At 44.4% G+C, this 24,499-nt stretch overlaps 1 protein-coding gene across 1 annotated transcript in view; it reads right to left on the bottom strand.

Annotated features, from left to right (window-relative positions):
* Positions 1-18,612, bottom strand: part of GABRR1 (gamma-aminobutyric acid type A receptor subunit rho1) — a 28,249-nt gene extending 9,637 nt beyond the window's left edge. Inside the window, exons 1-4 of the mRNA XM_061460301.1 lie at positions 18,150-18,612; positions 4,382-4,435; positions 2,823-2,929; positions 1,385-1,452 (exon numbers count right to left, since the gene is read on the bottom strand). Of these exons, the coding sequence (XP_061316285.1) occupies positions 1,385-1,452; positions 2,823-2,929; positions 4,382-4,435; positions 18,150-18,271 (351 nt within the window). The 5' untranslated portion in view covers positions 18,272-18,612. The remainder of the gene's footprint in view (positions 1-1,384; positions 1,453-2,822; positions 2,930-4,381; positions 4,436-18,149) is intronic.
* Between the last annotated feature and the right edge of the window lie 5,887 nt (positions 18,613-24,499).

Below are 24,499 nucleotides of genomic sequence, written 5' to 3'. Positions count from 1 at the left end.
AAGGGAAGCTGTTCAAAATCCTAATGCTTGCTTAAAAAAATGAGTGTGTTTGATGCTTTATTTTTACTTTTAAATCCTCAGTGTTAAGTTCTTTCTCTTTGCTTTCAAGTTCCAAAGCTTTTCAGGGGCTCTCTGGCTGCATTCACAAGCTTTCTCCTCAACCAGAAGGGCAGGGACCATCCCAGGAGAGGTGACATCTCGGAGTCCCCATGGCTGACAGTCAGAGTGCCGAGAGCACTGGAGACAGAAGAGCCATCTGGAGGGCTCCCCAGGGCTGGGGGGAATGTGCACCCTTATGTGCCTCAGCATTGCAACCCTGCTGTACCCTGCAAGTCATTGTTTGACTGTAGATACCCAGCTCACTCAAAAGCTGAAATATCTATTCCCTTTCTATGCTCCTGCTCTTCTGCACAGGCTGTTGTTTACATGTCCTGTATGCAGGAGAATCTTCCCATGGAAAATCTCCTGCAGAAATAACATCTTTCTTTCAGCAGTGTTTGGTGATAAAAAAAAAGCCCTTCCAGCAAAAGTCATCAAGACCAAAATCTGCAATCCTTTGAGAGCATTCGAAAACTGACTGGGTTTACATTACTAATTGTATCGTAGGAAACGAAGAACAGAGACTCAGTACAGAAATTATCCTGTGCAGAGCACCAGTATTAGTCCTGCATGCCCCTGAAATCCTACTTCACTGTTAGTGTGAAGATACTGTATATGAGCTATAGTAAGTGTGGAATTCATAACAAAAACCTAATAACCAACAGAGCCTTATGCTGGTTGCCAGCACGCAGCGGGGGTGATAAAACTGCTAATGTGCCAAAGGGCAAGTTCTGGAGAAACTTCTCCCCTTGGAGAAGCCCTGCCCTTTGAGAGCAGGACTTAACAGTCTGAATGAGTGCTGCTGTCAGGATGGTTCATGACTTCTGGTTGGGAGCTAGCTGGCCCCCAACCACCTCAGGACATGGCTGAAGTGAGCTTGTGTCTGCAATGTATCAAAGTGCTTTAAAACCAGCACATTAATTGGTCTCCTCGGAGAGGAGAAACGTGTTATCGGTTTTTAAGAATATGCAGAAACCCACATCTTTTGGGACAGTCTTGGCAGTGTTGCATCATCTTGTCTTAGAGAAGAGAATGTCAGGTTTCTGCCTTCTGCTTAGAGGGAGGTGAAATGGTAGTGTGAGATCAACAGAAGTAATTGTCAGCAGATTCAGATCAAACATGAATCTGCCCCTCAAAGGCTGTGAAGTGTTCAGCCTTGGAAGTATTCAAATCCCACAGACACAAACCCAGGCAGCCTGCTCTAGATGGCCCTGTTCTCAGCAGGGGTTTGGGCTAGGCAGTCTCCAGAAGTCCCATCTGACCTTAGCTCTTCTGTGACTCTTACCATGTCCACCTCAGAAATGCTGTCCAGACTTTCAACTTGGACATCCACCCCAACAGGAATTGCAGGGCCTGGGGGGAAAATTACAAGTTTGCAGAATATAAACCTGATGAGACAAAGTAATCCTCTGGCTTTCATATCTTAGAGATAAAAATAGATGCTCAGTAAGAAATAGAAATGACAATAAACAAATTCTAAGTAGAAGGGATTGGAATTCAGAATAAAAACCTAATAACAACCAAAATCAGCAATGACATTGACCTATTGCAGGCTTTCTGTTTTTATTGTGTCATCCTACACGTGTCCTTTAAAAGCTTAAATGCAATTTTCATTGGTTTTAGCTCTAGCGCTTGGGTCCAGGGCTCTCAAGACAGGTGCCCAGCAGAACATCCTTTTACATGGACAGTATTGGCGCAGCTAAGGGAATGTGGGAGAGTTACTCCAAATTTTTTCCTCACTTCTGCTTCCCTCTCAGGCCAGTAACACCCCTGAGAGCCAGCTACTCTGTGTATTTGACTTTCACATCACCCATTTCTCAGCTGTAGAAAAGACAGGGTGACAGGAGGGGATGTGTTGCAAGACACAAGCATGTGCCACTGAGCCTGGGGCTCCCCAGAGGTCTGACTGCGACTCCATGTAATAGGGATTTTGATCTTTTCTCCCTTCTCCAGGCTTTGACTGGCTCTTGTATACCTCTGGCAATTACACGGCGGGAGCTCTGTCAAGACAAATAATGCTCACATTAGCAGACTCCGATGAAACTGAAACCTTTTTAAATTAATTGAACATGCTGGTATTTGGTATATTGAGCATTTAGCAGTAAAATCTTCTTCCATCAGAGTATATAATGGTATCCTGGATTTGAATGACCATCTGTCAGCCAGAAAAGATAGATAAATTACAACATTCTCTAATCTGATGGGCTGAAAGAAAATGTGTTCTCCTTCATCCATTTCCCTGAAAGCTTCGGTTGCTCTACCACACAACCACAAAACTAAGAGCAAGCATTAACAGTAAATATATTTGCTTTTGGGTTACAAATGAAACGGCCAGGTCAGTAGACATGGTACATTATTTATGCACACACATCACTGTAGTGAGGTGACATCTTACAGGGATAAACATAAATCTTAGAGGGATAAACATAAGGTGTATTTGCAGATTTTTATCAAAAGAAAGTGTTGCTGAATACCAGGAATATCATATTGTCTGTAATCACATTTCCATGCCTTTGAGCACACTATTTGCTCATCCAAGGAAGAAGGCTATATCACTGCATCCCTCTCCACCTGAGCATGTCATGAAGTCACAACACAAAATAACAAAAATTAGAGATGGAAAATGCTCTGCTTGCCAATCTGCTTGTTCACCTGAGTACATGCTACAGTATAAAGAAGTGACAGTGTAAAACAGAAACAATGACAATATGCATGTTTCATACCTCCAAACCCTGGTCTCATGCTGAAGTCATGGTCATCTATTCGCAGCAGCTGCTCTGACTTTGTCAGGGGAGATTTGGTGATGTCAGGGCTTCGTTTTAGGATTGGGCTACCAGGAAGAGAGAAGCACAGCTGTGAGCCCTCAGCAGTGCCTGTGAGAAGTATGCACCCACCTAACTCCATTACCCCTCAGACCGTTTACGCCATAGACCATAATCACACAACTGCTTCAGTGGCTTGCAGTGTGTCACTAATAAGTGATCCCTGCACTCACCACACAACTTAGGCACCTGCAGTAATTCTGGCACTGAGAAAACATTTGTTTGGTGACATTTTGTCTCTGTAAGATTATCCCTGCTTCTAGCACAGTTTGGAGACAATCATTCAAGGTGTGGGCTGGAGGAATAGTGTGTGCGGGTCAGCGGGGAAATATAAACAAGAAGAGGCATTTCTGACATTGAGTTGTGATGCGCCATGAGGCCAGGAGTTAGGGAAACAATATACCAAATAAGCTACTGGCTGTTGCTCAGGAACAAAATGGAGACAGGCTGGGAAGCAGGCCAGGAGGCAGGCCATCCCCTAACTTGGGATAAAATTATTAGCTCCTGCCCCAGATTTCTAACGGGGATAAAATGGAGCATTAAAGAGCCTGGGAGGGTCATTCTAAAAACTGTTGGAGTTGCACCAAATGCTGGGCAGAGGATGTTCTGCTCCTCTTCCACATCCAAGGTGCAAAATGCTGTAAAGCTCCCCCAGTGTTTGGCTGGAATGGTGGTGGCAGCAGCTTCTTGGTTGCTCCATCATGTAGGGTAAGTCTTGTTGCCCTCAGAATGAGCTGCACGCCACCCACTCGGGCAGCAGGAGGGCTCAGAAACAGGAGGAAAGGTTTTGCTGGTTTTCAGTGTAAGGAAAGATGGCATGGCCACAGAGGCACTTGTCTGAATATACACAAGACAAAACAGAAACCGATCAAATGAAAACAAAGCAACTTGACAGGCAATATGTTCCTGAGATAAAGCTCCTTCTAAATGAGACTGCTTCGCCATGCTGTACTTCTCACAGACTCTTGGGCACTTGTACCCCAAGAAGCCAATACAACAATTTCCTAACAGAGACTTAAGTGGTGTTATCAATGACTCGTCTCTCAAGCCCAGAGCTTTATCTGGACTATGGAGTATCTTAGACAGATGATCAGTCTCATTTTAATAATTTCTAGGAATGGGAACTCATCTACCTCCGTTAGTGAGCTCTAGTCATCAATATCCCTCAGGCATTTTGAAAGGTGTCCCCTGCTTCTGCTTTAGATTTATCTTTGTCTCTGAAAGACCTGTAGGCATTGTGAGCACGTACTGGGGAAGATTCACACCCTGCTGAGGCACGGGAGAGGTATTAGCAAGTCACTGGCAAAACCTTTGTGAGCAGACTTGACAGTGCTTTTTCCCTGGCAGTGGCAGAGGGATGAGTGGTGTGATGGACAACCCGTGAGGGGTGCTCAGCTCTGCAGAAGGGATGCTTGGAGGGAAAGCTGAGCCAGCAGCAGCCACCATAAGGTTTCACCTACCTGCCTTGCTTGTGTCCTTCACCGTGGGTTTCCCGTCGCTGCCGCTGCGGCCGGCTGCATGGAAACAGGAAAAGGGAGCACTGAGACAGACAGTCACGGGTGGGTGGTGTGGGCATCAGGAAGGAAGAGCAGCAGGAAGCACCGGATCCCATGGTGTTACCTTCTGTCACATGTGTGAAACAGCTCTTACCTTTTATTTACCTTTTATTTACCTTTTTGTCAAAGGTCAGTGTCAAATGCATGGCAGAAGGTGTGGAGGGTAGCGGGATAGGGGGCTCAGAGCCTGGATAGGGCCAAAGGATGGGAGTGATGAATTTGGAAGGTGGGACACCACTGGTTTTGATTGCCTGGCAAAGGACCCAGGCAAGCAGCTCACCTCCCTCCTTCCAACACCATGGCTGGCACCATGAGGGGCCCTGGAATGAGGACACACTGCACGGGCCAAGGTGGGCTGCCCAGGAGCCTTTGCCAGTGGAGAGTACAGAGCTGCATCTACTTACCAGAGGTGGCTGCGTGTGTTCATGAGAACAAAACCTTTGAAAAGTATTCAGGGGTGGGTGGGAAAGGTAAAGAGCTTGTTTCTGGTTTCATACTGTCCCCCAGCTGGATGCTAAAAAAATTCCTCTCAGGTGTTCGGTCAACATTTTACTTTATCATTACAGGAAACAATATTGCTTTTAGCAATGTAAGCGCTAGCTTGAGCAAAAGTAACATTTTAAATATGTAACAGTTTTAATTCATCCTTAATTAAAAGTTGAAAAAAAAATTAGCTTCTCTCTGTAATTAAAACTAACTCTAATCAACTCTACTAATGAGACTTTCTGCCCATTAATATGCATTTCAAATCCCTCTGAAGATACAGCAGCAAACTCCTTTGATGTCACCACCCGAGCACCATCATCCCTTTGGTGAGCAGTGGCCAAACAGAGGCTATGCAGGATGACTTCTCCCAAGGCTGGGAGCTATAAAAGCCGATAGCACTGGAGGGAAATTCATCTTCCTGCTGCCACAGAGAAGCAGGCAAGCTCCGCATCTCCCAGGCTAGCAGGGGGCACACTGGGCTGTACCATTGAAACACCCTGAAGCAAAGTGTTGGCCAACTGGGATGTTTTCTGCTCTTCTTCTGCTTGTGGGAATAAGCCCAAAGACAGAACACATGGCCTTGGGCTATGCAGCAACACTGCTATTGCAAGGAGCAGCTTCTTAGGCACTCTTGGACCTAGGCATTGTGCAGCAAAATGCACTTGCAAATGCAAAATGTGCTCTCTGGAATCTTCTGCCTTGTCAATGCGCCCTTGGGCTGCTGCTGACATGTCTCACTGCTGCCTGCTTGTCATTCGCTGGCTGTCAGGAAGTAATTTCATGTGTTTTGGGGATAAGCAGATTCTGGCAACAAGCTGACCGACTTACGTGACTTTAAAATGCCCTAGTAAACTCTTGGCTGATCAGGAGTAATGTTGGTATTCAAACAGAGATGAAGCAGACATGTTCTTTCAATTTCTAATTTTAATTTCTCTTTGTGGAGCTTATCTAATGCTTTATGTTGGCCCTGGCCTTATCCTGCCTGTTGAGGGAGCTTTCAAAGCATAGCCATCAAGGATTTGTGTCTAAATCCTCCCCATCCTCTGCACCCAGGAACCCCAGGTGGCTCCCCTTATTTCTTCCAGGTGCTTCTCCACTGCCTCTAAACTTTATTTTCTTATCACAAACCAGCATAAACAAATCAGGGACTTCAGCAGGCTTGAGAAGTGTACTTGTGCAAACCTCATGACGTTCAGCAAAGCCAAGTGCAAAGCCTTACACGTGGGTCAGGGCAATCCCAAGTGCAAATACAGGCCAGGCAGAGAATGGGTTGAGAGCAGCCTTGAGGAGAAGGACTTGGGGGTTTTGATTGACAAGAAGCTCAATATGACTTGGCAATGTGTGCTTGCACTCAGAGAGCCAACCGTATCCTGGGCTGCACCAAAAGAAGAGTGACCAGCAGGCTAAGGGAGGTGATTCTCCTCCTCTACCCCACTCTGGTGAGACCCCACTTGCAATTACTGTGTTCAGCTCTGGGATCTCAACGTAAGAAGGACAATCATCTGTTGGAACTAGATAGTCTTTAAGGTCCCTCACAATCCAAACCATTCTATGATTGTATGATTCTATGACAAACTGTCCCTCGTGTTCCAGACATTCTGTTCATTTTTGCCTCAATTCATGTCCTCCCCCTGGGTTTTTGCCAGTCCCATTCCCCTTGTCACAGCTCTGAGGTTACCAAGCCTTCCCCACTCTCCTGCCTCCTCCTGTGTCAGCAAAACATTCTTTACCTGTTGACAGTCATTCCCCAGTTACTGCCTTTTGAAGCCTCATTTCTTTCTGTTCAATAAGTAGCTTTTCTGGTCCAGTTTCTGGGGAGTGCTCTGCTGGCTAAGTGATCAATGGCAGCTCCATCATGGGATCCCATTAGCCTGCCCATTCGGGCTGTGAATCAATGGCACACCACTGCAGCTTGCCCTCACACATCTGCTGTCCCTGAGTGTTTGTGGCAGCTGCACTCAGGAGATTTGGCCCAGACATTGCTCACAGATTGCTCAGTACAACTGTTTGCCACTGCAGCCACACAGTGTGACAGTACTGCCCCTGCCTTCACTGGGGTGACAGGCTGTCTTTAGAACTAACTGATAACTCCTGAGGTGAAGTACACTGAACAATGAACAGCCTTTTTTCCCCCTGCAGTGTCAATATTTATCTCCAGCCGTTACAGTGCCAAAAGGCATTTCATGGCTCATGAACTCACAGGGGCACTTTATAAAAAAGCAACAACTGGAGTACAGTGACATTTATTTTAGTCACAGTGCTCCCTGTGCATTGCTAGAGCATCAGCTCTCAGGCTGCTGATGGCAGCTGCGGTGATGCAACTTCTCTAAAGCCATCATTATTCCGCCAGGTACCCCCCCACTGCTTCAAGGGATCATGAGATGCTTCTGCCTTAGAAGCTGCGTCTTGCTGGGGCTGAGGGTGAATGAAGCAACTGAAGCTTTTTTTTAAGCCCAAGATTTACTGTGGCACTTATAGCCACTCCAACACAGTAAAAAGTGTTGCAGGGCTTCACAGGACATATGTTAGAGGAGTGTCAGGTTCACACTTCCAGTGCGCACCAGAAAACCCACAGTATTCTTCATCTTTGAAATAAGAGCTTCTGGAAGTAACTATAACAATTGTGAGAGAAGTCACCATCAATCTTGGCATTTTCGTTTGTAATTAGTTATGCAGCATACTCTTCCCACCTATAAGTGATACTCTCTTTTCTCTACGGGAGGCAATACATCTGTAGTAGACGGTGACCTATTTTACACTCTTGTTAGAATAACCTCATTAGGATCTGAGAACATTTCTTCCTTGAGGAGTTAAATCAAGACATGGTTTCAGTTCCTCAGGAAAAAAACAAGACGTGGCATATTTTCCTCAAGAGAAAAGCAAAAGTATGTTGCTGAAGTAATGGAGCCAGATTTACACGGTCTTTCCTGGGTCCAAAGGATGACATCCTTGGGGAGTGGTACTGGTGGGTTTGGCAAACTGGGCTAACACATTATTATCAGATTTCATGAAGTTCTGGGACAGCCTGTCCTCTCCATCCCTTGTGGTAATCTTAGGGTGGCAGATGAGGGAAGAGATGTCAGAACAGATCCTGTCTCGGGAGATATTGTTGGCAAGTGGCTGTGGCATAATCTCTGTCTCTTTGGTTACTTGCGTCATCAGCAATATTATGGCTCGTGGCTCTGGCTGCAGCTCACTCCAAACCTCCCACCCTGAGCAGAGGTGCCTGCCACCCCAGGAAGCTGACAACTGGGGCAGAGATACCTGGTAGCTGTTTCCTGCTTGTATACCTTGTGCTTGGGTGATGCTCCCACTCCTCCTGTGGTGCAGAGACTGCGGACGCTCTCCCCCTACCCTCTGAAACCACCACATGCTTAACTTTGTAGATACAAGCTCTGCAGCTCACGCTGTGCTGTGGTGCAGAGGATCCACAGCCTCTCCTACCACTGTCGCAAGGCAAGGGAGGGTGTGGAGCTTGCCGAGCCAGATTTCAGGAGGAATTTTAATTGGAAAACAATGAAAGTGATGAAAAGTCCCCCATCCCTGCCAGCTATGCCATGATGCTCAGCTCTGGGCTCTCCCTCCCTAGGTGGAGACTGGTAGGCTCCTTGTGTGGTGCCTCCTGTGATGCACGCACTATGTTGTACAGCCTTCATGCCATGCTGGGCAGGAGGATGGCAAGAGGTGTGCTCTCCTCATTCTGCCCATAAAACTATGGCTAGTCAAGGCTTTGTTGAAAAGCTGCCCTTATCCAGCACTGCACTGCAGGGGACACAATGCGCTGCGTAATATACTAATTCCCAGGGATAGCGTAGGATAGAAACACACTGATTTGTACTCAGACTGGGAGAGCTACAAAGTTGTGAGCTGTAAACTAGCCACTAAAAACTGAGGAAAGTTAATCAAGAAACGTATTTCATCTTGGCATTTGGTAAGCCCGTATTTGCTTGTAATTATGTTGGGTCATGTGTCTTTATGATTTGTAGGTTTAAAGATGGTGAAGAAAGGTGACCCACTGCTATTGCAGGTGTTTAAATCTATGAACAGAAACGGGGAAAGAGGATTATTTTTAATGTTCACGTCACGAAGTCTGTGAAACAGTGTTATTCAGAGTTGTTCTACCATCTTATTTTTGAGCGCCACAAAAATTCAATGAGAACCCCATTTTAATCCAGTAATACTGGAATATAGATCAATCTCAGACTGCAAAATATGCAGGGCCAGGAGACGTATACATACGTGTTACATTTTGCACTTTCTTTGTTCTTTGCGTGGACATGGACACTACTAAAGAAGAAAAATGAAACAAACCTCCACATATAGGTTGTTCACAAAATGCCATGCCACTGGTGGTCGTGGCACTGTACCTGATCTTGCAAAAATGGAAGGGTCCCTGTGTGGCAGAAATTGCATCCAACTGCATCTAAGGGGGTGTGTTTGGTGGTTTTGTATTGTATGGGTTGAAAGGAAAGGTTGGAGGGAGCAGAAGGAGTGTGACTGAGGTCCATCCTGCCAGACAGGCATGGTGCCAAGGCTCAGCTAAGTGAAAAAAAGAAATGGATGAAGAGGAGAAACTAATGGGGCAATGCGGAACATGCTGAAAGGTTTCATGTCTGCCCTAGTCTTTGAAGAAGATTGTTGACTTATAAACAGATGTCAACAGAGTGCAGTGCAGATCAGTGAAGAGCAGTATTAAGGAAGAACATGTTAAGGAGTATCTAGATAGATGGGAGGTATTTTAAGTCAACAGAGGCTGATGGCACTTCCCTGGGGACACCAGGAGCACCAGGTTTTACAGTCTCTGAGCGGCAAGCAGGTACCTCTGAGGACTCTTCACAGATGGGTGATGTCCCTGAGGGGCAGCCCTGAGGTTAAGCACAAAACCTGGCTTTAAGAAGGGGACAAAATAAGGATGTTGGAGTTTTGATGTTTGGAAAGAAAATGGGGCAAGCTCATGATCCACTTGTCTGTTCCCCCCAGGGATAACGAGATTATAAAGACTCAAAGTGAATCCTTGCAATAATTGATGTCAAACCAGTCTAACGTCCTTTCTAACAGTGTAACTGGCCACCCTAGTGTAAGCAGGGGGAAAAGTAGATTTAAGTGAGGGTTTTAATATTTCCTTACTAAATTAGGGAAATACAGTTGAAATGAAATTGTGATTTCGAGCATGGTTGAAAGATCATGGTTAGAGTAACTGCCATTAGTTTGCTTTCAAGAGACATTAAATGACATTTCACAAATTCCATCCTGGAAACTATGAGTCAATATTTTCAATAATAATGCAGATGGCAGAATTACAAAACTCATGCATGGAAGAGGAACAGGTATTTGGGTTGTAGGATCAGAATTCAAAGCAGCCTTAACACACTGGAGAAAAGGTTTGATGTCAAGAAGATGGATTTTAGTAAAAGAGAATACAAAGAACTGTATGGAGTACCAAGAAAGAGTTGTACAAATGCAGAATGGGGAATAACGAGCTAATTATTGATGCTATGCTTGTCTTCATCACTTACAGCAATGAAAGCACTCTGTCTTTATAAGGGCAATCAAAGACATTTGCAATGAAAGAATTTGTCTGCACTACAAAAGATACAGAATTGTAACAATTCTGCTGTTGGGGCAATGTTAAGAAATATTCGTGACACAGCACCAGAGGCAGATTTAAAGTAAATGAAGAGTAACAAGTCACTAGGTTTTTACCCAGAAGAAAGCCAAGTAAGAAACTGCTGAACCAGCATTTGAATTGTCCTTGGTGTCGCAGGAGGGGAAGGTGACAACTTTCCACTCCTTCGGAGAAAGAGCTCCGAGTGGACTCCTTGAAGCTACAGACTGCTCCACTAGACAAATTAGCTACAAATACAATAAAACCACTAACAGTAGACACCAGATAAACATATATTGAAGAGTGAGAAGCAGTTTACCTTCTCGAGGGATGTTTGCTCTATAAATAGAATTCTCTGAGAAGTGAATGACCTTGTAGATGGGGGTGACCAAGATGACACAGGGCATCTCCATTTCCAAAAGTGTGTTGACAGCTCCTTTCCAGAGACTTGTAAAGAAATCAAAGAGTCAGAAAGATGGAAGTTCCCCACATGTGAATGGTTGCAAAATAAGAAACTGAAGCATAATTGAGGGTTTTCACGGTCAAAATCAGAACTCTGGGTAGAGAATTACCGCAGAATCTCATGATGCCAAGTGACTTCAGAGAAATTCAGTGTTAGCAAATTCAGAAAAGTGGACATAGCTTTGTACTTTGTATCTTTAATTTTTTCCATTGCACTTTAAGAAACTATGTTAAGATAATGAGTCTCCAAATCAATTGTTACTGCTTAGGAACAATGTCTCAGTATCATTGCGGCTATTTCTTGCTTAATGTTCCACAGTGCTCAGAAAGACGAGCAGGAGGTTAGCTGTTACTAGGGGTAAAGCAGCAAACCAAATAGAAAGCATTTCAGTGCTATTAGTAACACCAAGGTATGTCCACATCTCACATAGCCAATGCCCATAGTTGGAAAAGACAGAGCAGCGTAAGAGGAGAGAGAAAGAGCTCGGAGGTGGGGAGGGCTTCCAGGCAGCCTGAGCTGGGCTTTCTGGGTGGGAAAGGAGACAACAGCCAAGTGGCATGGTGCAATGATATAAAACCAGGAGTGGCCTGGTGAAGGTGACAGGAATGTGTTGCTAAAGATTTTCCGTAACACATAGCAAGGAGAAGAAATTTGAAAGGAAGTACACAAACACAGTATGTCATCATGCTGTGATATTCACTCTCATCAAAAACTGAGAGTGCTAAAAATACAATTGAGTTTAGAAGGTGGCTGGGCAGTTGTTAGAAGAAAGACCAACAATAGCATTTCTGTTGTGAATCCAACCCCAAAACCAGAAAATCAAACAATTGATATGAACTCAGAAGGGCGGAAACTGCCTTGAAGTATCCTTGGGTTTGACTTAGTTTTGGGGGTTTTGTGTGTGTTTTGTTTGTGTGTTTGTTTTGTTGGGTTTTTTGGTTGCTTGGTTGGTTGGGTTGGGGTTTTTTGGTTTGGTTTTGTGTTGGGTATTTTTTTTCTGGGCTGCAGATAGGATTTTTGAAGGCTGTTACATCTCCTCACACCAGGTCACAAAACACATCAGAGTGAGGTGGGCTAGAAGACAATACCAAGGTACTGGTCCTGAGCAAGTTACATGGTAGCAACATTGACTGGGTACTATATCATTAGTGGGCCAGTGTGGACCACTACATGGGTATATGAACATAGCTACAGAAGTACCAGTAGAGACTATGTTCTGCCATGAATCACCTGGGCGAAAATAGGAAGCTATGTGAAGTGTAGACCCAAAATAAGTTTTAGAAAGGATGAAAGGTGATAATGATGAAAGTAGAAAACACAGTTTTCAAAGCATCTTCATTTGCAACGATAAGCAGAGAGGACACTTTTGGTCAGGTTGTGAGAAAAAAACCTTCAAGATTTCCAAGCTGTCCTGCAGGATTGAAGTTACTTGAAAGAACAACAGGGGTGGAAAGGCAAATGGGAGAAATAGCAAAGCAATAATAAAAGGTTACTTAATGTCTAACAGGACAGAGAAGATGGGTACTGCTGGACAGAAGAAAAGGATTTCTGGAAGGTGGAAGAGCTGAGACAGCAGCATCAGCTGCTGGACTACTGAAGGAAGTTACAGAATAATATAGAGTTAAAAGTGATAGGAGAAAACTTCGCAGAGCTGTGTGGCAGGTGCAAGAGATGTGCTTAGGGGCAAGTAACTGAGGCAGGTGAAGAGGAGGACAGAGAAAGTCAGGGACAACAAAAGAGAAACATCAAGTTGGAGAAGAGGAGGAACGTTGAATGGGGGAAAGAAAAGGAGTGAAGGAGATGAAGGTGAGAGGAGGAAAGGGAAAGGCAAGTTACCAACAAGGAAGATGGATACACTTGTTTGTGTCCTGAGACCCAGCACTGCTGGTGCAAATGGTGTCAAGCCTCAGCAGAAATTGCTGATCCTCAAAAACAGTGCCTTGGGAGCTGCTGGTGCTCCTGGATCCCTATTGATATTGTGGTCCTGTAGGCAATGCTTTCAACAGGCATTTTATAGGCTTATTGTGCACTCTGATTTAAAGACAGCTTGAGTTAGTAAGCTTTGTTCATACAAATAAATGCTTTCAGGATCAATCCTGAAGATAAGATATGGCACCAAAACTCTAGGACAAGAGAATGGCTTAAGGGTTGCTGGGAGGCAAAGGAAGAAATCCTGATAGGGATGAATTTATAAAGCCAGAGGAAGCATTAAGAGGGCAAGAAGATAGGAGCTGCCCTACTTGTAAGAGGCAGCCGCAGTGAGGGTACCAGCATAGCTGCACGTGATTTACAGAGCCAGATATCTCGCACGCAATGTGGCCAGCGTATGGAGGAGTTGACAACACAGAACTGCTATCCAAATTCAACAAAAACAAGGGAAGGTAACTAATATTGTGAACGTTCAGTATGATCCTAAGCCTTTGAGAAAGGACTGGGAAGGAACTATGGCCATAATGATGCAGGGTGGTTCCCATCACTTATGAAGTGCATCGCTAATTATAATCACATCTGAACATGCCATAAAGATCTTTGGCCATGAGAGAGACGCTGTGATAACAAGCCCATGGCTTATTGTAGAAGATGTCATTCAGCTGCTGTAAAAGATAGCTCTTACTGATACAAACATGGACAGGGAGTTCTAACAGAGCAGAAAATTAGTTACTATTTGGAGACCAGAGTGAAGCAAAATGATTATAAGATGTTCAGGGAATGGCAAGGACATGACTGAAAACATAAAGCGAGTCCCTCAGCTAAGATTAAACAAACATGATCTGTAGATCTTGTACAGTGAAATCTCTTCTGCTGAGAGTTGTTTGTCTGAAAGGTGGCTATAATGCTGTCCAGGGAGATTTTAGTGTTAAAAGAGATTTTTTTCACAGCAGTTAGCTTTGGCAGAGCAACCTGGGCTCAGCTCCAGGCCAGTTCTTTCGCTATTGCTCATCCTCTCTAGAAGATTCTGCAAGTCTAATTAGTAACACAGGCTTTGGCATAACAATGTTGTAACCTTTAGTGACCCTTTGTATCCTTCTAGTGACCCCTGTGCAGCCTGGTGGCTTTCCATGAGCCCGAGCAGTTGGGAAAGCAGCAGACAGCCCTCTTACTGGTGTTCCGGATCTCAGCTGCTTCCTGTAGGAGTTTTGGCACTGTGGATGTAACAGGAGTAAAAAGCTTTGCAAACCCTGCAGGATTTGCACATGGCCGACTGCAAACTGTGAGCAGGTCTGCAAGGTGAGGAAGGTTTTATTTTTATATTGCTGCTCTTTGAAGTGAAATTCCTTTGAGGTGATTTGCCCTGGAGATTAGCAAAAATAAGTAGCTGAGTCTTTGACTGGCACACAGACATTTTTACAGTGAATTACAATATTGGAGGTTTCTGAAATAAGTCCCATGCAATAAAGCTATCTACTTTGCTGGTTTCAGTGTGCACTGTCACATCCTAGAATGGCTGCCTTGGGGTACCTGCAGTGCCAAAAATTGTGACAGAGAAGGTGTCTGATCCTGCAGGCCCCCATTCATCCCATCCACCACATCAGCAGGAGTGCAAAGGCTGTGGGCTCTGCTGGATTTGAGCTGGTCAAAGGACAAGCCTTTGGGCTGAAAAGTGCAGAGTTTTAATTTGAGAGCAACACTTGCAGAACAACACCATCCAAAGAAACAAGGTAAAAGCCTGTGTACTTCCTCTGCCAGCTGCACCATGAAGATCAGGAGCAAAGCTGACCACGTCTGTCAGGGACAGTGGGAAGCTGGCAGCGCACCCAAGGTGGCAGGTCTTTACAGCAGGTGCCTGTGTTGCCTGCCAGCACCAGTGGCTGGCGCTGAGCCCTGGCAGTATGGCAAGCGGATGGATGGTTTTGTGCTCCTATAGAGCTTCTGGAGGCTAGGGAAGCCATGTGTGCAAATGAAGCCACCCTGAGCATCCTGTGGTGGTGGGGAGACAGCCTTTTCCACTTTGAAGAGATTTCCCCCATCAATCTCCACTGAGGCCTGTGGCTCTCTTCAGAAGGTAAAGGCTGCAATGAAGGGATGGTTTTCCATCCTGATCCTTACCCCAAGCCCTGTGGAGCAAGAGATACTGATGTTTAGAGAGGAGTAACAAAGTCAGTTGCTGTGACTTCTTCTCCTGCATAATGGATATTCAGGGCTGAGTGTTGAAGGGAGGGAAAATAGAGTCAATATCAAAATGTTCAGGAGCAATCTTCACTACAAGCTTTTCTTGATGCTATATAGCATCCCCTCTTGCTCTGTTTTTCTTTCAGGATCTAGTTCTGTGGTGGGAAAAGGTACTGGCTTTGACTTAAGTGCAAAGCAACCATGCTTTGGGGTTGTTCTGGGGATGTTGGTCGATGAGAAACTGAACATGAGCCAGTAGTGTGTGCTCACAGCCCAGAAAGCCAACTATATCCTGGGCTGCATCAAAAGGAGCATGACCAGCAGGTCGAAGGAGGTGATCCTGCCCCTCTACTCTGCTCTTGTGAGACCTCACCTGGAGTATTGTGTGCAGTTATGGTGTCCTCAACATAAAAAGGACATGGAACTGTTGGAACAAGTCCAGAGGAGGGCCACGAGGATGATCAGGGGACTGGAGCACCTCCTGTATGAAGATAGGCTGAGGAAGTTGGAGCTGTTCAGCCTGGAGAAGAGAAGGCTGCGTGGAGACCTCATAGCAGCCTTCCAGTATCTGAAGGGGGCCTATAGGGATGCTGGGGAGGGACTCTTCATTAGGGACTGTAGTGACAAGACAAGGGGTAACGGGTTCAAACTTGAACAGGGGAAGTTTAGATCGGATATAAGGAAGAAGTTCTTTACTGTGAGAGTGGTGAGGCACTGGAATGGGCTGCCCAGGGAGGTTGTGAATGCTCCATCCCTGGCAGTGTTCAAGGCCAGGTTGGACAAAGCCTTGGGTGGCATGGTTTAGTGGGGGGTGAAGGGTGAGAAGAAAACAAGAAAATGATTGACTCAAAGCTTGGGAAAAATCCTGCACTGACAAATATAAGAAGCTTAACCTTCTGAATATATCTAAGCAGAGATGAAAAAGGGGTTTGATCCACCTGTAAATACATGGATGAAGAAGAGACAAGCTGACATAGAACAGGAGCAAATGGGTGGAGGTTGAAGTTAAAAAATATCTGTGATCCTATTCTGAGTTTACTTGACACTGAAGGTAATTATCATAAGTTAGAGAGTCTATGCACAATTCATGCAGAAGGCTTTGTTGCTTGTGCTTAGCACCAAATCAGACAGGTGACCTTTTTCACCTTATAAATTATAAAGCTGTTAAAACCATCGGTCTTTCACGGCCTAGTCCATCACAGGGGAAAGTAAACCCTGTACTGAGCACCACGCTGCTGATGGACAGCCCTGCAGCCGCATGACAGCTTTGCTCCTCTCTCCTCATCAGCCCTCCTCAGCATCTGTACTGCTCTACTGAGGCAGAAATAGGCCACAGATTACCTCCAAGGCCAGTGTGGGCACAATGGGAGGGAGGTGGACCCAGTTTTTCAGAGCCATGACACCTCGAGGCTTTCTGATGGACAATTACACTGTATATAAAAGGCATGGGTGAAGAGGCATTTCCTACATGAACTGAATAGGTATTTATTTACTGTTGTCATGTATTTTTAACACTCTGTGATTTGCTGTGATTTGCTATACTGTCGACTTATTTGCACTGGCACTGTTAAGTGTTTGGTACAATGGGAGTTTCTGTTAAAGATGCTAAACAAGAACATGGCTGTGTGTGTGCATTCCTCTGGTGGGCACTTTTCAGCTCAAATGGCAGTACCTTGCTTCTTACCCCTTTATTTTTCTACAGTCAGCATGTCACCTCTTCTGCCACTGTCATGGAGCCTCAGTGAAAATAGAGGTTTCATGCCTGTCTTGCATCCACACTGTCTCTGATAGTGCATGATCTGAGGGCTGATCATGAACAGAGACACTGTATTCATCTTGTCAGTTATACGTCCACGAAACAGGTGTCACTGCTAAAACCATTTCCTATGTATAAAATGGCTCATGGACCCCCAAGTGCCAACTGGGACACTGGAGTCACTCTAATGTAGCCCTGACTTGCTGCAAGAGGCTACAAGAAAACAAAAAGGCACTGTGCTTGCCATCCCTTCCACCTTTCAGTCATTTGTCCTGAAGGATAACAGGAGTGGTTTGAGTTCTTCAAGACTGTGACATTCCTGCATTCCCAACCCCATACACATTACAGTATTGATGATAATACAGAGTCATTACAGAACAGAAACAGTGACTATAGCAAAGCAGAAACAATGTAGGTTCAGTCTGTCACAGGCAGAAGTACACAGCATTTGGACAGAAAACTAATGTGTCAGCTATGTTCTCAAAAAAACATCCAAGGGATTTTTTCCCCTAGATGCCCCTTGTTATGTGCCTGAGTATAAGAATCCTCATGCAGAGTTCCAAATATTCCCCAAATTAGATATAAGTAATCAGAAATCAGTTGTAGCAAAAAACCTTCCTCAACTCAAAACCTCCTAAAATGGCTGTCTACAGATAGCAAGAGCAAAAAGTCACAGTCTTTGCATGGAAGAGAGATAATAGTCAATGTTTTAAATGATTTTTAATGTGTACATTCAATAGTGAAAGCTCTTTCTGTTTCCTCTGATAACAGACCATAGCCTTGAAGTCTGCAGAGAGGCTTTAACTTTTTCTTCTCAAGAACTCTATAAAACAAAGGGTATGGGAATAATAAAAGAAATTCTGAATGTTTTCTTTTGAGATCTCCAGTCAATCTAATCTTCAGTGAATGCAACAATCCTCATGGACCTAAATTTCCTCTCCGCTTTCATGCACATACTCTACCACATTTTAATCACAACAAATACAAGCAAATGTTTCTTTTTCTGCACACTTTCAAACTTTCAGATACATCAGAAACCCCTTTTCTGGGGGGAGGAGAACAATGTAGATTTTCACTGTAGAAAATGCATTTAAAACATTCATTGGCAAAAACAGAAGCAAAAAATATTTTTGACTGAAAGAGTACAATCTGCAAATGCAAATTTTCATTATCTCTTAGCCATTATATCTTCACCTGAAACATTACATTTGGCCGTACTGTAACTATTTGAATGTAAAGAAATGAGACTTACCTGCCTTTTTTGTATACCTCATGTATTTCCTTTCCTTGTCTGTGGGCTCTGCATTCAGTGGATAAAACCCATCCCCACAACAGGAGGAAGATGCTAAAATGCATTTTATGGACAGTCAACATGTAACCTGAAGGTTCTGTATCCAGAAATAGTCCATACAAAAAGAAGAAAACCAAAATGTAGATCCTGTTCCTCTTTTTAAGACATTATCGGTCTGATCGTTCTTGGAAGGATGTTTACTCATACAAAAAATCATCCTGCAGTATTTAATCTGGACAGTGGGGAAAGCAATTTCCACTAAACCTATAAATCCTTCTACGTCAGATGGCAGGGATTTTCTAGCAGTGTTGAATTCACGTATTCTCGAAGAACAATTATATTTTGTCCAAACAGGCTATTTTATTAATTGGTTTAAATTGAACCCTTTTCAAGTACCTGTGGGGTATGGCATATATATATATTTCTGTCTGCCTTACCAAAGTAGTGAAGTCAGTCAGGCAGTTGTCATTAGTCAGACTTCAATCATGTAACTCATCTGTGTAGCAGTGCTGCTTGTTACAGACATTGCAATAGCTTGAAAAGTGTTAACAAACATGTATCAGTTTCCAGCAAAAACTCGTTTCCATTTAGCTCTACAAACAGCTTTTTGATCCTGTGTGTTTCTCTGCATCAATATACAGTGGTGCTGTGGCTGGAGTGGTCAGTGCTTTCAGGACTTGAGTCACGTACCTCACTGCTCTGCTGAGTAGGGTCTCTGGAAAGTATCCTGGTGTGCAGAAGAAGGAGGGGAGGACAGCAAGGGGGAGATAGCTCTCCTTTCTGCACAGAGCTGTTTGAAGGGATGCTGCTGAATCAGAGCAGCAAACAGCAGAGCCACAGGATCTCTTAGGTCCCTGGTGTGCTGGGTTACATGTGACTACAAAACCCTCACGGGTGAGAAAGAAAATAAACCAGCATAGGCAAAAATACCTGGTGAAGCCAGGGGCACTGCCCTTCTCTTTGGGGCTCACCCCTGCACTGCCTAAAGCTCCATATTTGTTTCTTCTCCTCAGTGCCTCTCCTCAGACCTTACAGCTTTGGTCCCACTTCTGCCTTATCATGCAGACATTGCCCTATGCTCTGCAGACACCGCCAGCCTTGTCCCATCCCATTGTTGACAAGGTTCGTCTTACTGTGCCTGTTACCGATGGATTTCTATTTTAGAGCAGTGTGTCAAGTCACCCATGTCTTTTTGTGAAAGCCCTTTCTGAAAACCGTGGGGACCAGACCTCTACCTGGTCTGAGATACCATGGCTTTATTGACTTAAGTGAACATTTACTACACTGCCTTGGGATCCATAGAATCATAGAATAATTAGGGTTGGAAAGGACCTTAAGATCATCTAGTTCCAACAGCCCTGCCATGGGCAGGGACACCTCACCCTAAACCATGCCACCCAAGGCTTTGTCCAATCTGGCCTTGAACACTGCCAGGGATGGAGCATTCACAACCTCCCTGGGCAACCCATTCCAGTGCCTCACCACTCTCACAGTAAAGAACTTCTTCCTTATATCCAATCTAAACTTCCCCTGTTTAAGTTTTAACCCGTTACCCCTTGTCCTGTCACTACAGTCCCTAATGAAGAGTCCATCCCCAACATCCCTATAGCTCCCCTTCAGATACTGGAAAGCTGCTATGAGGTCTCCACGCAGCCTTCTCTTCTCCAGGCTGAACAGCCCCAACTTCCTCAGCCTGTCTTCATATGGGAGGTGCTCCAGTCCCCTGATCATCCTTGTGGCCCTTCTCCGGACTTGTTCCAACAGTTCCATGTCCTTTGTATGTTGAGGACATCAGAACTGCACACAATACTCCAGGTGAGGTCTCACAAGAGCAGAGTAGAGGGGCAGGATCACCTCCTTCGACCTGCTGGTCATGCTCCTTTTGATGCAGCCCAGGATACGGTTGGCTTTCTGGACTGCGAGCGCACACTGAAGCTGGCTCATGTTCATTTTCTCATCAACCAACACCCCTAAGTCCTTCTCCGCAAGGCTGCTCTGAATCTCTTCTCTGCCCAACCTGTAGCTGTGCCTGGGATTGCTCCGACCCAGGTGTAGGACCTTGCACTTGGCATGGTTAAACGTCATGAGGTTGGCATCAGCCCACCTCACAAGCGTGTCAAGGTCCCTCTGGATGGCATTCCTTCCCTCCAGGGTATCAACCGAACCACACAGCTTGGTGTCATTGGCAAACTTGCTGAGGGTGCACTCAATCCCACTGTCCATGTCAGCGACGAAGATGTTAAACAAGACCGGTCCCAACATCGATCCCTGAGGGACACCACTCGTTACTGGTCTCCAGCCGGACACTGAGCCATTGACCACAACTCTTTGCGTGCGGCCATCCAGACAGTTCTTTATCCACCCAGTGGTCCATCCATCAAATTGATGTCTCTCCAATTTAGAGACAAGGATGTCCTGTGGGACAGTGTGGAACGCTTTGCACAAGTCCAGGTAGATGACATCAACTGCTCTACCCCTGTCCATCAGTTCTGTAGGCCCATCATAGAAGGCCACCAAATTGGTCAGGCAGGATTTCCCCTTAGTGAAGCCATGCTGGCTGTCGCCAAGCACCTTGTTGATTTTCATGTGCCTTAGCATGCCTTCCAGGAGAATCTGCTCCAAGATTTTGCCAGGCACAGAGGTGAGACTGACTGGTCTGTAGTTCCCTGGATCATCCATTTTCCCCTTCTTGAAAATCGGGATTATATTTCCCTTTTTCCAGTCATTGGGAACTTCACCTGACTGCCATGATTTTTCAAATATGATGGACAGTGGCTTAGCAACTTCATTCACCAGCTCCTTCAGGACCCACGGATGGATTTCATCAGGTCCCATGGACTTGTGCACATTCAGGTTCTTAAGATGATCTTGAACCAGATCCTCTTCTATGGTGGGCATAGGGTTTTCATTCTCACAGTCCCTGCATCTGCCTTCCAAGACTTGGGTGGTGTGGTCAGAGCCTTTGCCAGTGAAGCCTGAGGCAAAGAAGTCATTGAGAACCTCATCCTTCTCCAAATCCAGGGTAGCCAGTTCACCTGATAGCTTCTGGAGGGGGCCTACGTTGTCCCTAGTCTGTCTTTTATTCACTAAGTACCTATAGAATCCCTATAGAATCCACAGGAACAACACATTGAGAGCTACTGAAATTTCATTTCAACAACCATGATTGATCAGAAGGAATTAAGACAGGTATAGCTGATCTTGTTTTGGGACCAGAAGTTAGACTATACTACTTCTCAGGGTCACTTCCAGTACTATTTCTTCCTGATTTTCCCAGAGGGAAAACGGTGGAACGTTGGTCTATGAGAACTAGAACAAATGTGAAAAATTAAAATATTCAGGAAAGAGATAAAAAGTGTCTCTGTGCCTGACATATGAAAAATAAAATGAAAAATGAACAAAATATGTTGTTATATATTGTCCTCTGATTTTGCTTAATCTTCAGCTTGGGTAGATGGAAAGTTAATTTTGCCTGTGTCCTCCATGAGAACAACTATGTGTTAGAGATATAGCACTATTTAAATTCAGTAAACAGAAGTCCTCTGGGTACCAAACAAGAAAAGAATGAATAATTGGCTGTGAACAGTATTTTCAGCAAGTTTGTATGTTTTATAGTTTGTAACCGAGCTGAGAGCTGACTGATGTCTCCTTACATGATTCTGTTATTCAAGCTTATCAGCTGATACACCAGGGGGCAAGGCCCCGGGGATTTGTGTAAAATATTTTAAATGTTAATTCTGTTTTTGTTTTATTTGGTTCAATGATCCCTCAGCATTTTTCCTGTTCACCCACCAAGTGAGTGTTCACAGACATAAAATTAAGCATACCCTCTGCTTTCCGAATTCACAACTAGTAATAATGTATGAACCTTCCACCCACACCTGGCAATGTGCACCAGATCTCAGAGCAAATTTGAAAATGCCAGTTGAAATCTGCAATGCCACTGACTTTTTAACTTTCCCTTGGCTTCTGTGACTTTAACGCCAGCTCTGCGGAGAGGAGACAGCCATCCAAATATGAAATGATTATACCAAAGCCCTTGCAAACAGTCAGTAGCTGATCCACAACCAGATGAAGAAGTTGGATGGACTGTAGAAATAAAGTCAAACAAAAAATGATGAGTTTCACAGTAGGAAAGGCCAATTATGTTCTTTGCATGACTGAAGCCATCGTTCCTGGAATGCACTTGTTCTTGAAACGGGATACCAGGTTTATTTGGGTTAGAGCAGGAGCTAAACGAAAATGATAATCCACAAGACAAAACAAAAACCCTCACATCTCAGGCAGCCGAAACAAATTATATGGAACAAGAAAGGTAAAAAAATGTAGAGTTCTTGCTCAAGCAGAAATGAATAAGGTTTGACCCCTTCGTGTTGGAGGGTAGCTGTCCCTGGCAGCCTCTCCCCAGGGACACCACCCCAAGCTAATGATCAGCTTAGGGGCCTGCTCAACACCCACCAGCTGGTGTTGCTTTCCCTACTCCAGGGATTTATCGCTTGGTCACTTAGTTCCCCAGAGGAGTTCAATGGGACCTTGGGCTTTTACTTCATTATTGAGGCTATATAAATGAGGTTTCCCAGGCTGCTTGAGACTAGAATCCCATATTTCCTGGATTTTCATTAACAAAGATGGTAAGGAACTTTTACGAAAGTAAACATTTCTTTCCATTTGACCCAATCATTTTATTAGAATTTGTTAAATAAACAAGTTTTGAGCCAACCAAAGATACACTTTTCCCATTTGCCCTCAGAAAACTCAACTATTAGACAAGTTCTATTTATAACTCTTCTATCTCCAAAATGAGGACATAGTCAGAAGAAAAAATAGGCTTTTCCTTTTTTGCCTTTGAGTCATCTACATACTGAGGTGCTGAACTTGTAAGGAGCAGAAATCCAGTCTGAAGGCACAGTCACACTAACCACCAGCCACCATAAGAAACCAGGAGTACTTCCAGTGCCCAAGAGGGCAAGGCACAATGCAGTGTAAGCATCTGCTGCAGTAATAACTCCAGTCAAATCATGAACCGGGCCTTCTCTTGTTTAATTAATTACCCAAAGCTTCAAACAGAGCAGTAACACACAGTATAACCTGTGTAAATACACTTGGAGCTATAATCAGACTGCAGCAGCCACATATAAAAGATCCCATAGAATTTACATTTTCTAACCTGATCCTAATAGGTGTCTGCCTTCAAATGCTTTTAATGCAAAAGTGGATGAATGTGTCGCTGTACCTCTGTTGTGATTTATGTTTGGAGGAGCTGGAGGAGCATGTGTACATGTGTAACTGATAGGATGCTCTTTGACTTATGAAAAGTATCCCCCCATGGAGCTCTGTCTCCAGGGCACACTGATCAGAGTAGTTTTTTACTTTAGTGCTTTCAATCATGGGTGTTGTCAGAGACTTTAAAAATCAGGCTTAATGTGGAGTTATTGGGGTTTCTGAATGTATTACTTGTGTCCCTTTTTAACAAGTATACTTCCATTCTTTGGGACATTCACAGGAGATCCATTCTGGCTCTGCGTAAGGTGAAATATGTCACCTGGATCCTTCATGTTTGTTGGATATAGCACCATCTCCAAGGAGGATATTAATACAGATGATTAAAAGAATTTGAACAACCCAGGGACGAACATCATATCCACTGAGTTTGACTATGGTGGAGTCAGCAGAACTGATTGCTATTCATAGCACTTGTAGCTCTGGTCTTTGCATGGCTTGAAACCAAACTTTCCAGGAAGTTGAGAGGACGGCAGAAGTGAGAATACATGTATCTACACTGGGATGATTAAAACTAAAGGAGCCCACACAGAAAAAGGGAAAGAAAATATTTCCTCTGCAGGCACAATACAGGTAAATACACTCTTTTCCAATCTGTAACGTTATGGAGAGCGGAGACTGGGAGCCGCTGTCAAGAGTGGGGCAGGGGAAATGTCCAAACAGGAATATTTTACTTTTCAGTGTTAAAGATCAATGTATGTGCTGGCATAAGTGTGCACCAGGATAGGAATCAGGACACTTTACACTGGCCAAGGATTTTACTGCAAATAGCTTTTGTGCTTTGCTATCATATTTGGTTTTATGCCTCTGCTCCTCTCTGGTCTCTCTTGCACCCCTTGCTTATAATTTGTATCAGAGCAGATTCTTCATGGCAAACCCTGGGACTTCTCCAGGTAGCTATGAGGACATTGGTGGACCTCAAGAAATCATAAACACTAAGGAAGAATTAGATTTCCATGCAACATGAATGGCAGGGAGAAGTGGCAATGAACCCACGACCCCAAGCCTTCTTATCACAGAATAAAAATCAG

Source organism: Pezoporus flaviventris, unplaced genomic scaffold (genome assembly GCF_033815535.1).
Source record: "Pezoporus flaviventris isolate CSIRO_AGI_PZ_B2104156 unplaced genomic scaffold, CSIRO_AGI_Pfla_v1 ptg000031l, whole genome shotgun sequence".
NCBI lineage: Eukaryota > Metazoa > Chordata > Aves > Psittaciformes > Psittacidae > Pezoporus > Pezoporus flaviventris.
Note: the sequence above shows the minus strand (reverse complement) of the source record. Positions and strands in the feature narration are given on the sequence as shown.